Genomic DNA, 16,265 nt, shown 5'->3' on the forward strand with positions numbered 1-16,265 from the left:
AAATATGACATTTTTAAAAACATTAAAGTATCAGAAAATTTGTTTATAGAGTTCTTCATAGCTCACAGAGGCAAAGAAACAATCTCCTGATGCTCCGAGAGATACTTTTTGTTGCATCATGAGGTACGCACAAAAATCCAGATTACCTCAAAAGAACAGTTGTCGATCCAGCGAGCTGGTTGTCCACAGAACATCAGAGATGGACCCAACACTGGCTCTAGAAATACATCTGGATATGCCTCTAATAGATCCCTAACAAACAAAATAAAAAATCAGGAATGACTTTTTTTAACCTTGTTGTTTAATTTTTGGAACTGAAATAATATCAAGATAAATGAAATCTCAAGAACATATGTATAAAAATATACAATTTGAGATATACAGATGACACCACATTACTGGCAGTAAGTAGTGAAGACTTGAAATACCTACTGATGAAGTTTAAAGGAGAAAGTGCCAAAACAGTATTACAGCTGAACATCAAGAAGACAAAATGACTACTGAGAAATTTCACAATTTTGAAGTGGACAATGAGGAAACTGAAATTGTACAAGATTTTCTATTCCTTGGCTCAATCATCAACCAAAAGGGAGACTGCAGTGAAGAAATCAGAAGAAATCAATGAAGAAATCAGAAGATTGAGACCTGGAAGAGGAGCTGTGAGGGAGCTAGAGAAGATCCCTAAAGATAAAGATGTCTCTCTGGGGACCAAGATCAAGATAATCCAAACTATGGTATTCCCCATTACTATGTATGGATGTGAAAGTTGGATAGTGAAGAAAGCTGACAGGAAGAAAATTGATTCATTTGAAATGAGGTGCTGGAGGAGAGTTTTGCAGAGACCATGGACAGCCAAAAAGACAAATAAGTGGGTACTAGATCAAATCAAGCCTGAATTCTCCCGAGAAGCTAAAATGACAAAACGGAGGCTATCTTACTTTGGTCACATCATGAGAAGAAAAGTCAATAATGCCAGGAAAAGTAGAAAGCAGTAGGAAAAGATGAAGACCTAAAACTAGATGGCTTGACTCAATAAAAGAAGCCATGTCCTCCAGTTTGCAGGATCTGAGCAAGTCTGTTAATGACAGGACGTTTTGGAGGTCTTTCCTTCATAGGTTCACCACAGGTCAGAGGCGACTTGACAGCACATAACACACACACACATATATTAACAGAACACACTTAAAGGGTATAGAAAGGAAGGGGGAAATCTTAATAACAAGCTAGAGGTTAAATTAAATATGATAAAGTAGGTAACATCTTTCTAGCGGGTTAATAAGGCAAAGCTTTGTTAGCATGACAATACAGCCTGGTATCTGGCTGGGTGCGTGCCTGAGCGCACAAGCTATAAAAATCATAACTTCTTAAGAAAAAAATATGAATCTACTTGAAAGTAAATGACAGGCTTTAGCCCATGTTTGTCGCTGAATAGTTCTTTTATATCTCAAGAACCAACCAACAGAAAACATACTAGGTTAGATCCAGCGATGTCTGAGCAGAAAGGAAAATGTTCTTAGCACAGTTTGGCTTGTGCAAACAATAGCACAAGGGCAGCTACAACATTTAGTTCTTCAATATAATTTTTATAAGGAGCAATGGAATGTACATATACTCCACATAGTTTTATTTTTTTGAAATTGTGTTGAAGGAAATACCTTGCACTACATGCGGGCACATGGAAAAGATGGGGATTTCACTCAGCGCAAGCAGATGGGGAGGAGTTAGTCGTTTGAGCGCTTCTACTGGGGCAAGAACTGCAGTGTGCAAGGAAATCTGTTGTAGGATTAAACTGAAGTTTTCTTGGATAGAGTCACTGCATGCCAGTTCTAGTGCACATGTAAAAACTTCCACCAGATACAGAAGTATGTAAAAGATGCAATCAAAGACGAGAAAGAAGAGGATTCAAGAGACGGAGCAAGAGGACAAAGCCTACACCCAAGGTCTAGTTTTCACTGAGGTGGTAAATCAGTGTTTGAGCTGAGCCATTCCAGCCTGCAGATGGGAACTTACAGATTGAATGCTCTTATTCTGGTGGCACAGAAAGCAAATAAGGCAGAAGTCAATGGAGCTGCCAATAGCAAATCCATTTGTTCTGTAGGCTGGCTATCATTGACTATTCCAAAGAATATTTTACACGGGGTTGGAAACTGTGTTTCTTTTATGTCTCATTTGGTGCCGTTTCTTTTACCCTGAACATCACTTACTGGGTTTCTCTTTGTTCCTCAGATTCTTTAATGTCATCAGAGGCTGCAAAACTCTGTGCTGATACATTGATGAAAGGTTGATTTCTACTTACAATTTCCAGGCCATCCAGGTCCTTGATAAGGGGGACAGGGGTAGAGGGGGAAAGGATGGTGTTTTTGTTAGTTTTCCTTGCCATAATAAAAATCAGAATACATTAATATAATTTATTTTGCAGTTTCTTTTGAGGCAGGAAGCTATAAATTAAATTAAACTCTGGCCTAAACAGACTTGTACAAGGAGGAGAATATCAACATACCGGGTGATAAAAATCCAGCTCTTCTAAGATCTCTTTTAACTCCTTTCGCCGCTTCATTAGAAAGAGGCTCTTGTCCCAAGTGCGATGGAAAGGAAGGAGTTTTGGAGGTCTGGTACCTGTGGGAATAGCCGAATGTGATCTACGTATTTATATACCAGTGCCCAATAACTTGTGCTTAATTGGCAGCAAAATACCGTGTCCAAGGTTTCAAATTATCCACAACTCTTCAGCAGGCCGGATGCTCAAAAACAGAACAAAAGAGAGAAAGAGAAAAAAGGGAGCTTGCAGGCCAGGGTCTTAAGGCCCTGTTGTCTGCATCCTGGATAGAATGCCCAGCGGCCTTCAGTGGGTACAGGGTGTGGCTAGTGCAAGGTTGCCTCCATGGCATTCTGGAAAGAAGGAGCAAAAACTGAAAGGCATTCAACAGAAAATATAAAAAACAGAAGGTTGATTCATTACTGCGTTTATATTTTCAGTTACGTGCCTTCAGTGGTTTGCACTTTTTCCTCATGAGTTCAACCTGATACACCCACTGAAGTCAGAAAAGCATTCTCCCCAAAATACAGATGATGGTGCCTTAAGAGCCTGGCCTGGAAGTTCCCCCTCCCCTGCGTTTTCACTGATTCCTCCCTCCCACTGCAGACACTGCCCACTACCCAGGGCCATTACTGAAGGTCCCTTGAACTGCCGAGGCAGCATTTGGGGAGACACGAGTTCTGTTCTGTGAATGGAGATCCGTCTGAGGTTCCTTGGATACAACTGCTTGAATTTAATTTGGTGTTCTCCTGCAGACCCTTTTCATGTGATCTTCCTTGCGCCATTCTGCTTTTAGCACACTATGTGCTTGCTTTAAACCTGTTGGTAAATGGTTGGGTATGAAGGATTCTGCCCTTATACACCTAACTGGTGTACTGGAATCTTCCATATCTACAATGTGTTTACATTATATTCATTGATCTAGTCCCTAACAGTGAATGGTGCAGTACTTTGATGTTTTGCCACTGCCCAAACGGATTCTGATTAGACAAACATCTTTGGAGCAACTAGCAAGGGATGATTTCACCTGCGCGACTTCCTCCTCACAGCCCTTTACAGAATGCCTTATGCTTGTGATGCCTCACCCATCTCCTTCCAGATGCTGCGTGGTTTCCCAATGTGAGTCACTGGTTCTGGTAAGCCACGTTCACTCCGGCCTAGTGTCACCATCAGACCCGTGAGTTCATCACCAATCCACACAGGCTGGCTCCAGAATTCATTCCCTGCATGCTGGCCCTAACACACACAAAAAACAAAGCTCATAAATCCATAAGGCTGATGAATTTATATTAGCAACAGAAAGGTGCAGTGGGTGCAAAAGCATTGTTACAAGGAGAGGCTGGCTTAAAACAAGATCCAATCAAAAAAGAGTGGAAGAGGGCCATGCCTAATTATTGTTAGCCAAAGCAAAAGTACCATAAAATCTAGTCTTGGGAATGGCAGGATTAGGTAAAAGGTGCAAACACTGAGTCATTACTGACCCATGGGAGGACATCGCATCACGACATTTACTTGGCAGACTTTTTGTTACAGGGTGGTTTGCCATTGCCTTCCCCAGTCATCTACTTTATCCCCAGGAAACTGGGTTCTCATTTTACCAACCTCGGAAGGATGGAAGGCTGAGTTAACCTTGAGCCAGCTACTTGAACCCGGTTTCCACCAGGATCGAACACAGGTTGTGAGCAGAGCTTGGGCTGCAGAACTCAGCTTAGCACTCTGCGCCACGGGGCTCCTACTACCATAAAATCTAGTCTTGGAAACTGCAGGATTAAACAGTTGAATAAATTAACTACAGAAAATGTTGGGAGATGCAACATATTAGTAGCTACAGTGGGTGAGAAATCCAAAGTCTTTGCTAAGACCTTATGGGAAACATGCTACTCTTGATCGGATCTTATTTTAGACAAGCCTCTGGCTGTCTCTTCCTTCCATCCCACTCCCAGTCTTACTGTTGTTAATACAAATAATGGATGCATCCTTCATGTATCTGATGAAGTGAGTTCTAACTCACAAAACTTTATGCTGGAATAAACTGTGAGTCTCTAAGGCACCAGCCAAACACCTAATATGTATTATTCTGTATTTCACACGTACTGCTCGTCATCTTGGGGACTTTTAAAAAAAGAAAGACATTAGATGAATTCATAAAATAAACAAATAAATTCTACCCTCTTTGCCCCACTGAGAATGGTAAGTATTCCAGATAGCATAGTACTGCCCGTCTGGAGTACTTCTGGGTTTATCAATATCCCTATGTAAAGTGGCAAAGGTAGCTAGAGATGCCTTTTAACAACTTAGACTGGTTCACCAAATGCAGCTTAACTACTGTTGAGCAATATTATTTGCTGTTTGATATATTATATAAAATATAGCATGTGTAAAGTAAGAATATTATCTACCTAGCTGCAGTCTTCCTGTTTTGCGGATGAGGGAGTTTTAAGAGACAATTACTGTTGAAAGACACACCTCAATCTAGTTGTTCTGAGCATGGACGTTCCAATGTACACATTTCCATCGGGATGAATACGAAATTGCTAATTTTCTTTGAATAAAAATAACACCTCCTATTTTTGTAAATTTAAATCAGAATTTTAAAAAATAAACAAATTCATTAGTAAGTGTTGAGTATTTTCCCCAAACCACAGTAGAATGCATACATCTGTAATCTCTTAACACTGAACCAATGACCCTCTAGTCAGATACGTTGTACTGAAGGAATTGGGTTAGATCCTAAGCACCAGGAGCACAGCAGCTGTTGGCACGGATTCAACAATGATAAATATTTCTTGAATACACTTTTGTAGTACATTTCTGCTTACTGGACATGATTAAAATATTTGTCATTCAACACACTGCGATTCATTTGCACTCAGACATATAACATTGTTTGTAATAGTGCAATTGTTAGCATATTTCAACTACGGCTGACCAATTTCTATGGTTTCGCTTAATGAGAATCTTATTATTTATTTACTCTTTTATTAACCTCATTTACTCCCCACCTATCTCCCCAATGGAGAGCCAAAGCAGCTTACATCCTTCTCCTCCATTTTATCCACACAACAACCCTGAGAGGTAGGTTAGTCTGAGAGTGTGTGACTGGCCCAAGGTCACTCAGCAAGCTTCCATGGATCCAGGGTCTGTCAAATCCTAGTCCAATACTCTAACCGCTTCTCCTCACTGGCTCTCTTGGCAGTGATACAGCTGTGTGTAGACTTCTCAATGACACAGACATGGAATTTCTCTGAAGTTTCATAAAAAATAACCCTAAAAGAACCAGAGGATCCGAAAGACCCTATACACTGTCCTGAGCTCCCTGGACAAAGGGTGGGACAGAAATTATTAGGTAGATGCCCTTACCTGAATATAGCCCATGAGATCTTGGAAGCTAAGCAGGCTAGATTAGTAACTGAATGGAGACCTCCAAAGAAGACCAGAGTTGCAGAGGCAGGCAACGGCAAACCACCTTTGTTAATCTCTTGCCTTGAAAACCGCACCAGAGGCCTCCACGAGTCAGCTATGACTTGACGGCACTTTCCACCACCACAAATAGGTAGAGAGAAACAGGGCTCTGAGCCAATGTTACCTTTCCAGGGTAAAGAGCAGGGAGACAGCGGTCGATTAAAGTACGCTCCTCCTGGATTTGCCTGTAATTCTCTGAAAAGTTCATCAGCAGTTCACTTTCTGATTTTTGAAGTTTTTCTAAAAACGAGCAAAAAAAAATCCAAAATAACATTACTGTCTATTACTGCTGTTAATTATGTTATGTCAAATTGCCTATGTTTTGTTCAACGTCGTTTCAGCCGTGTATGAGATTTTTGCTTGCTTTCAAATTTCTGCAATCTATACCACTAGTATTGTTTACGGAACGCCCCAGCTGTTGGTTGTATTGAATTACACTGTGTAATCCACCTTGAGTCTCAGTGAGAAAGGCAGACTATAAATAACATAAATTAATATATGTCTTGCCCATAAAATCAGTCTTGAACATCTATCACTCATCTTTTAAACGCCATCTGTTCCATCCTTCAAACTTGCCTGAAATTTCCCCTCTAGCCAGAAATGCAGAAAACACTGTGAGCTCTGTACTGCATTCCCTAACTTGTCTCAAAGACTGACTTTAAAAAGTATATTGGGAAATATCCAAATGATGCTTGCTCTAGGGTTTTATGTCGGGCCCATCTTTGCCTAGGCCCTGCCCATTTTTATTCACCACATAGCCTTTCCTGCTGCTTCTTCCTCAGTGCCATGTTCCGACGCCAGTTCTGAAGCGCCATGTGCTGTGATGAAGGGGCTGGAGTGGTTTTCTCTTTTTCCTCATGTTTTTCTCTGTGCCTCCACCAAGCCGGCACTGTGCTAGATGATGGTTGTGAGTCAGGAATCATTGCTGCGACCTGAAAATGAATATACAAGTGGGTTAAAATCTACTTTAGGAGCTGGTGTAATGATTTTAAGTAAATGTGTGCATGTGTCTTTAAATGCTTGGTGTGATATAGGTGAAGAGTGGGGGTGAAAGAGAGGGATGAGTGAGTGATATGATTGGTTGATGACTGAGAGCAGAACCACAAGTGACGAAAGGCACAGGTTGGACACTTGTCAGCTTCCCTCAAGTTTTGATGGGAAATGTAGGCAGCTTGGCGGAATGTTGGACAAATGACAGTTGAAAAGTCCATTGGACAGCAGTCGGAGAGCCAAACTACAAGACCAGGATGCCTACATTTCCCATCAAAACTTGAGGGAAGCTGACAAGTGTCCAACCTGAGTCATTCGTCACTTGTAGCTTGGCCCTGAGAGTGTGGGAAGAAGGAATGCAGTTTTAGACTGAGTGGGGGGAAAAATTCAGTCAGGAGAAAGCAGGCTAGCTGTGTGCTGCCTGAGCAGTTTTAAGCATTTCTGTGAAAAATATTGAGTGAGGAAAAGAGAGGCTAGCTGTGTGCTGCCTGAGCATGTTTAAGTATTACTGAGAGAAATATAACCGGCGTGGAAACCTGAACTCTGAGTATGTTTGTGAAAGAACACTTAATCAGGGAAAAGCAGGCAAACTGTGTGTGAAGCCTTAGAAGAGACCTGTGTGAATGAGTTTAAGTGAAGTAACTTTAAGAATTGAGAACTACTCTTATGAAACCGATACGCTTCTTGAAAAAAAAGTTTACTTTGTTTTTGTTATATCCCAGAGTATCTGTCATTGCTATATCCCGTTCCTATCCTCAGGGCCACATAGAACCACGAAGGAGCCTGACGCTTGGACACGTTACTAAAGGGGAAATTTAAATAAAATACCTTGGAATATAATATTCCTGGTGGCAGCAATCTACCCAGAGGGTGTAAGGGAAAGATTAAAGGCAAAATCTACCCAAGAGAAAGAAGGGGTTGTAACAGCTGGCTTTATGGCTCTTGCCACTGATCACATGATATGTCCCTGGAAGCACTAGGAACACTTGCTCTATTCCAGGCTTTGTCACTAATCAGAACTTTTGTTCTTTTTGTCAAAGGAAGTACTTCATCGAAAGATGCTGAATTTCCTACAACACCCTTATGATGTCTGGCAAACATCATACATTGTCTCCCGTCCTCAAGCACTCCACAGTTGTGCCTCATATAAAAAGAGAGTCCCGTTCTTATGTTACTGCTGTCATGTGACAACAGTTTCTTTCCATAATAACATCAGCAGTATGGCATCATATGAGAGAAGTCTAATGTGGCTTCTCCCCACAATAGTACTATCATCCCAGAAAGTGGAACAACATTGGCATGGGGAAGGATCGACAGCATGGATTCCTCCCACATGGCCAATGACATCTCACATTATCCAAGAAGTACTGAAAAGAGCCAGACTACGGTTGATGTTACCTTTATAACATGGGAGCTCTGCAGCATGTCTCTTTCCAGCACAACCTAGGCAATGGAGAATGCCTTTGGGATTCGAGTAGCATATTACTGCTCCTCCCCGTGTGGTAAATTTAATGGAGGAGAGGTGCGCCACCACATCATTTGCAGGATTCAAATGGAACTTTTCTGTGCACCACCAGAAAGGTACAAGATTCCTTCTCCTTTCTATCTCAACCCCCCCCCCCCCCCCCAATTCAATGAGTGAGGTACATCCTCTTGCTGGTGAGAGGAATAAATTTCCACTATTACTCAAAACACTTATTATCTAGCATATTTTTTCTTTAAAAATACCAGCCTTCAGAGTGCCTATGGCCAGCATACAAAGAGACGAGAATGCCTATGGACAGCTAACCTAGAACAGTGTATGGGTGATAAGGGACAGCAATATAATCAAAAACACAATGTGAAGACATGTCATAGAGAAGTGGGCATCCCCTAACAAAGGGGTAAGTTGTACTACCATTCTCATAACTGCATCTGGATAATGGAAAGGATCATAGGTGGGTTGGGTAAGGGTACAGTGACTAGGTAATCTGATATAGTACTAACGGCATTGCTTATTTGACTCATTTCACTAACTTTGCCTTTAAAATAACACTAGACAGCAGTTGAAACCAACATAAGTGTGTCCTCTTGCTAAGGCTTCTTTCTTGAATTCCTGGAGAGTTCCTAAGATGCTGTGGGACAGGATGTGTCCATTGTTATCAACTACCGGTCCTTCTATACCTGCAACAAAATATACCACATATGTCTTTTAAGTCACAGAGTCCACTCAAAGACTTAAAAACGAAAAAAACAAAATACTTCTATAGCACAGATCATTCTGGAATACCAAAATTATATTATGAACAGCACAAAGTGGAGATAACCATACCAGAATAACGCAGTGTTTTCCCGGTTTCATCTGTGCCGGCTGGATAAGCAACCAGGAAATATCTTTTCTTCCCAGTTGTTTGGGGCTTGGATTTACGAACAAGGAATGTCTTGGTTACGGAAGGTTTCTCTTCTTCTTCAGCAGGTCGTTCAGCATGGAGCTACCAAAACAGAATACAGCCCCAGTAAGGTCACATACGGAATGGCTCAACTTTTACTATTCTCATTATCCTGTTAAAGCAAATTGTGTCCCTTCCAAATATACATGCACTAGCAACAAAGCCCATTGTGGGGGAAAATACAACGGGCTCTAGAAAGGGGAGGGCAGGAGGGCAGGCATTCCCTCCTCCGTCACTGATCCCAGTTGGATGAAGGTGGGGGTGGGGGCAGGCATGGCCACCTCCTCAGTGCCTGATCCCAGCCGAGTGAAGGGAGGCGGGCATTGCCTTCTGCTCTGCATCTGATCCCGGCTGGGTGAAGGGGAGGCAGGCACTGTCACCTGCTCCACTCCTGATCACGGATGGGTGAAGGGGTGGGCACTGCTGCCTGCTCCATGCCTGATCCTGGCTGGGTGAAGAAGGGGCCGGCATTGCCTTTTGCTCTGATTTGTGCCTGATCCCAGCTGGGTGAAGGCAGAGGGGGCAGGTATTGCCCCCTGCTCCGTGCCTGATCCCAGCTAGGTAAAGGGTGGGTGGGCAGTGCCACCTGCTCCATGCCTGATCTCAGCTGGGTGAAAGCAGCAGGTGGGCATTCCACCTGCTCTGCTCCTTATCCCAGCTGGGTGAAGGGGGCCGGGCATTGCCACCTGCTCCACTCCTGATCCCAGCTGTGTTAAGGCGAGGGGTGGGCATTGCCACCTGCTCCACTCTGGATCCCAGCTGGGTGAAGGTGAGGAGCAGGCATTGCTGCCTGCTCCGTATCTGGTTTCGGCCTGGGCTTCCCGCCGTGGCAAGCTCTCTGGCGGTCTGGCTGCCTCATCTGGGCTTCCCGCCACTGCAGCGTCCTCTGGAGGCTAACCAGGGTAGGAAGTGAGTTGTCTTGAATATGCTTAGCCTTTTATATAGTAGAATTCCCTTGTAAATTAGCTGTCTGAAATAATAAAGGATAATCCATTACACCCATTTCATACATGTAAGTGATAAAAAGAAAGTATTATGGGAGGAAAAGCTCAAATAAGGATGGTAACCTTGTGGTGGGAAAGGAAGTCAATGTTTTATACCCACTTTTTTAAGGTCTTCCAACTTGATTGCTAGAGCTTGGATTTCATCTCCTTGCAGGACGCAGCTCACAGGCTCTGGCTCTTCTGGAACCGGTGAGGAAGGCTGCTCGAAAGCTTTAGCTCTTTTCCTATCTGAAATAAAGGCACTGAAATAAATAAAACACTAGATTTTCACCAGATGTTGCTTTGAAATATGTAATGGAAGAAATATTAAGATTTGGGCTATATTCTGGATACAAATTGAACAATATGAAGACTAAAATAATGTTATCATCAACAATCAGAGGAACAAAAGGAGATAAAAAAATTACCAATTGTGTCCTCACCAGAAAACCAGTTAAATATTTAGGGATAAATGTAATGGGACAAAAAGATTATGTATATAAAGATAACTATCAAAAAGTTTGGACAAGCATTATTGAATTTCTGCTAAGATGGGAAAAATTAAATATCTTATGGCTGGGGACAATCTCTGCTGTTTAAATGAATATACTACCAAAATAGAACTTTTTATTTCAAATGTTGCCAATTCATATAGATGAAAAGATTTTAAAGAAGTGCCAAAAAAGGATAAATAACTTTGTATGGAGTGGGAAGAAACCAAGAATAAAATTTAAAATATTACAAGATGAAAAAAATAAAGGTGGGCTGATGGTACCAAATATCAAACTGTACTGTCAAGCGGCTGCCCTAGTTTGGATATCAGACTAGATTATAAATCGAACAGAAGACATATAAAGTTGGAGACAATAGATACCAAGGAAGAATTCACAACTACTTATGGATTAATAAATATTAAAAACTTTCAAAAGCAAAATGGCACCCATATTTTGAGGGATGGACTACTAATATTATGGTTCCAATATAGAAACAGGTTAAGTCAACCAGCACCATTGACATCACCAATAGATACCTATTACGATGTTACTATAAGAAATAAAACAGATCAAGTGAATTATGAATATATGATTGATAAGCAAGGAAACATAAAAACATGGCAAGAAACTGAATCACAAGGAAAAAATATTTCATAGTTGATGTATTATCAATTAGTATCAAAACTCAAAGAACAACTATCCAAAGCAGGCAGCCAATTAAGAGAGAAAAGAATGTTTGAACAACTAATTAGTGGAGAGTCAAAACATCTCTTGGGAAAAATATAGAAAATTCTACTGCAATATGCCACAGAATCGGAAAAAGTCAAAAACTGTATGATAAAGTGGATGCAAAACTTAGGAAAAATATTTCCATGAGTTAATGGGAAATTCATGGACCAAAGAAATTAAATTTACAGGTTGTCAAATGTTAAGAGAAAATTGGTATAAAACGTTTTTAGATGGTTTATTACCCTTAGATATAGATGCAACATTCTATCATATGTGATGGACATGTTAGAAGGCAAGAAAATATTGGACAAAAATACATGAAGAGATGCAACAGATACTAAAGTTTTGCTTTGAGCTGAATCCCAAAAATATGTTATTAAATATTTTACCTAGTAATATAAAAAAACACAGTGAACTTTTTAAATATATGGTAAGGACAGCAAGAGTAGTATATGCAGCAAAATGGAAGACAGAATCTTGCACAGATGTGACCGAGTGGATGAGCAAATTATATGAATACGCATCTATGGCCAAATTAACTTCTTATATTTATAATAGACCAATCTTAGAATTTTAGAAAAAATGGAAAGACTTTTTTGACTACATAGCTGAAATTTAAGAAAAAGCTAAGAATAGCTATTATTAAAGTAGACCAACTATAAAATTAACATTTTAAAACTTTGACTATAAATACAGAGTGTAAGTAAGAGAACGGAGAGGTGAAATAGTTTTGTAGTATAATAGGCTGTTTTTATTGGTTTTGTGTATTGTTATATGTTCAGGGCTCATTTTGAGGGGGAATGTGCAGAAACACAGTTCCGGCAGTTCTCCAAAGAGGTCACATGTCAGGTGGCCCCACTCACCTAATTGTTGGCCATTTTGGGCCTGTTTCAGCCTGGATTGAGGCCGAAATGGCCCAATTTGGGCCCGAAATGGCCAGGTTCAGGCCCCAAACAGCCAGGATTAGTCCCAAAACAGCCAGGATCAGGCCTCTGAAGGATGGTGGATCACTCTCCCGCTCAGCAGCGGCCCAATCCTGACCATTTGGGGCCCCTTTTCAGCCATTTTCAGCCCCTTTTTGCCATTTTGGGCCCAATTTCAGCCCTGAATGGCCAGGATTGGATTCAAAATAGCCAGGATAGGTGATGCCAGGGGTGTGTGGCATATGCAAATCAGTTATGCTAATGAGTTATGCTAATGAGTTCCTGCAGTTCTTTTTCTACAAAATGACCCCTGACCTTGTTTACATTATTTTATCCATTGTTTATTGTTTTTGTTGTTTATTGTTTTTCTTTACTTTCAAATAAAATTTTTTAAAAACTCTACATTTTCTATGGAAATTCCATTTTCTGAAACAGCAAAGATATTAGCTAGAACCTAGCATGGAGGTTGTATTCCTCCAGTTTTATATCCATGGTCCAAGCTGCCTGAGAAAGGGCCTTATTGCTTATGGTGACTCTGGAACTGCCTCCCAAGCATGATTCATCTGTCTCCCTTTACTGTTGTCTTCCACCAGCAGGTGAAGACCATTTTGGTGTTTGGGGGGGGGGATTCTCTCACTTACTCTTATTACCCTTCCTCTGTTTGTTTTTACATGTTTATATTTTTATATCTTTATATTAGGTTTTATTTAATTCTTTAAAATATTTTGTATGAGTGTGTTTTAAATACTCTGATTGTTAGTATTGATCTTTAAAGCCCAAATGGCTGTTGCGATCAAAATATTTTAGGTACCCCGGGGGGGGAGGGGTCTGCCCATAATTTATTATTAATTGTCACAGCCTTTCTCTACATGCCTACATGGAAGAAACTGGTGAGCACACGTGACAGAGCTTTCTTAGGAGTTACTACCACACTTTGGAATTCTCTGCATAGGAAGCCATCTTGCTTCCTCCCTCCCTCTTGATTTTCTAGACACCTGTGACTTATACTTCTCTGGAGATTTTTTGGTGACAGGTGAAACTCAAATGCAGCCTGTAGATGTCTCTTTAAAATGTGCAGCCTTGTTGTTTTTATCTCTTGACTTAATTTTGCTGCTTTAGATTTTGATGACCGGCCTGGATGTTCTTGATTCTATTGTTTCGATTCGTATGGATTTATTGCAGCTCCTAATCCCTTCATGCTTTTTTACTTCTGTCTTCATGATTTTTAAAATTTTAGTGTGATATTTTGTTTTTAACTTTGCTATATGTGTTTTTTGTGCTATCAAGCTGCTTCCGACTTTGCCATAAGCTGCCGTGAATACTATTCTATTAGCAAAAGACCATGGTAAATATCTCTAAATATTAAATATGTAGAAATATGTTTCTCTTTCCTAATGTATTTTCCTAATTTCTCAAAAATGTGGTTTTAGAATGTAGAAATCCTTTATTTGAATCCATCTTTCCCCCCAAAGATTAATGTGTTTAACATTAATCTTTGGGGGGAAAGATGGATTCAAATAGATCTCACATACAGCAACAGCTACCCAATCCAAAAGATATGCAGATGAAAACACACAGAAAACAATGGCCAGTCAGAGGACTGTGAGATGCTCACAAACTTGGTGTGAAATTCCCTCCATTGTATGGCTCTGGTAGCATCCATTTTACAGGCTCTCTTTAGCCATCAGAGTCCATTACCATTGATAGACCTGTGCTCTGTGAATTTATCTAGTTGTCTCCTAAGATTTATCCTACTCCAAGGAGCTCGGGACAGCCTTCCCTATTTTATCTCCAACATCTGGTGGCAGCGAATTCTACGCACTAATTATGCACTGTGTGAAATAACACTTTCTTTAGTCTCTCCTGAAACTGCTGCCAACTGAGACGCTCATTTGCTTTGACACTCCCTGTGGTCAAGGGCTTCAGCACCCGCGCTGTCGCTGTGCCTAAAGTTTCCATGTAGTGGAATAATTCCTGGACTCCCCCATATCTGAAGAAGTGAGCTGTGGCTCATGAAAGCTCAGAACCTACCATAAATTTTGTTAGTCTTATAGGTGCTACTGGACTCTTGCTCTTTTGAACTCCCCCTTGTTCGCAGAGAGCCTTTGCAGCTCTCCTGTGTCCAGCTCTCCTGTGTCCAGCCTCCATTTCGTGAGTCTGAGACTGGCTGAGCCTGAAATTGTGCCTGCCTCGTGCCCCCTCTCCCCATGGGCTCAGGGCTTACTCAGCCCTGGGACCTGTTTGAAATGCAGAGATGTCAGAGTGGATAGAGAAGATCTATGAATTTGCATCAATGACTAAATTAACTATTTATGTAAATAACAGACTAATAGCTGAATTTTGGGACAAATTGAAGGCTTCCTTTGACTACTTAGGCCAAAACTAATACTAATTAAGGAAATTAATTATTTAAGGTGACTCAGTACAAAGATAAGAAGATAAAACACAGGGAAATGATTAACCAAAACAGTTGATATTAAAGTTTGTATAAGTAACCAAGGAGAGGGAAGGACAGCTATTACACAATTAAGTTTTGTTACTATAAATTCTGATTGTATCTTTCTATTAGTTTAATCTAACTTCAAATCTGGTGCTTGTTTAATTTTTTATGCACTTTTTATTGTTGTATCTTTTTAAATAAAAAAAATCTATACCAAAAAAAATGCAGGGACTTAGCCATACAAAGGAGAAGCCATAAAGAAGGCAGTCTCCCGGGAGCATGTGCAGAGTGCATTTATTCCGGACCGCTAGACAGCTATCGCGGTTGACTCTTTTGTAAGGAAAAGATAAGCTCTGCCTTCCCTCCAAGATGAAAAGAGCAAGAGTCCAGATACAGCGGTGTCTAAAGAAGGGAGCTGTGGATCACGAAAGCTCATCACCTGCCACAAATGCTGTTAGCCTTATAGGTGCTACTGGACTCTTGCTCCTTTCTGCTGCTACAGACAGGGTCACCCATCTTGATCTCCCTCCGAGATGGGTGCCCAGGTGCCTGCTTTTCACTGCAGCCCCTCCCCGCCCCAAGGCCTCTCCGAGATCTTTCCGTCCCTACCGGGAGGAGTTTTACTGTTGCGGGTATCCTTCTTCCCCGCCTTGTTCATCATGATCCACGAGCGGAGAGCGGCCCAAGCCGCCCGACGGACTCGTTGTTACGGCCCCCGGGAGACCCGCCGAAGAACGAAGGGGGCAGCGTACTCGTCTCCACGGCAACCCCTCTTCTCTATTAGCCCCGCCTCGCGGCCCTCCCACAGCGACCTGAAAACCAATCAGGCTGGCGTGTATAAGCCGCGCCCCTATAGCGGTCTTCATAACACCAGTTCGTAGAAAAGCTATTATTCCAGAACGCATGTGCAAATTATTGATGCACGCGATGAGTTCAGGGGTGGTCGTTCTTGTACTTAAACTTGGATTTAGCCAATTTATAACTGGACTTTTAAAAAGTTCCTTGTTTTCTTTAAAACCTCCTATAAAAACAGTTGTGTTTTTAATGTTGCAGGCATTGCACGCTTACTAAATAGTAAGCAAATGAAGGCATTCCCAAGGAATTGGGTGCGACTGGCGTTCGGGTAAACGTGTATAGGATCGGGCGGTGAGACTATGGATTGTGGATTATGGTAAATCTTGTACACAGGCTTTCGCACTTGCATTATTGAGGTGCTTTTAATTCAAAGATAGGAAAAATCGGTGATGGCACCTGCTGTAATGTGTTCCATCTCATTCAG

General features: G+C 41.3%; 1 protein-coding gene across 3 annotated transcripts in view; it reads right to left on the reverse strand.

Moving 5' to 3' along the window:
- MYCBPAP (MYCBP associated protein) overlaps window positions 1-15,699 on the reverse strand; it is a 32,439-nt gene extending 16,740 nt beyond the window's left edge. For all 3 annotated transcript variants that reach the window (XM_054977653.1, XM_054977654.1, XM_054977655.1), the window contains exons 1-10: window positions 15,596-15,699; window positions 10,522-10,649; window positions 9,300-9,459; window positions 9,045-9,151; window positions 6,750-6,930; window positions 6,123-6,238; window positions 3,622-3,772; window positions 2,501-2,616; window positions 2,205-2,317; window positions 147-252 (exon numbers count right to left, since the gene is read on the reverse strand). In XM_054977653.1, coding sequence (XP_054833628.1) covers window positions 147-252; window positions 2,205-2,317; window positions 2,501-2,616; window positions 3,622-3,772; window positions 6,123-6,238; window positions 6,750-6,930; window positions 9,045-9,151; window positions 9,300-9,459; window positions 10,522-10,649; window positions 15,596-15,647 — 1,230 coding nt within the window. In that variant the 5' untranslated portion in view covers window positions 15,648-15,699. The remainder of the gene's footprint in view (window positions 1-146; window positions 253-2,204; window positions 2,318-2,500; window positions 2,617-3,621; window positions 3,773-6,122; window positions 6,239-6,749; window positions 6,931-9,044; window positions 9,152-9,299; window positions 9,460-10,521; window positions 10,650-15,595) is intronic.
- Window positions 15,700-16,265: the final 566 nt, after the last annotated feature.

Source organism: Eublepharis macularius, chromosome 4 (assembly GCF_028583425.1).
Source record: "Eublepharis macularius isolate TG4126 chromosome 4, MPM_Emac_v1.0, whole genome shotgun sequence".
NCBI classification, from domain to species: Eukaryota; Metazoa; Chordata; class Lepidosauria; order Squamata; family Eublepharidae; genus Eublepharis; species Eublepharis macularius.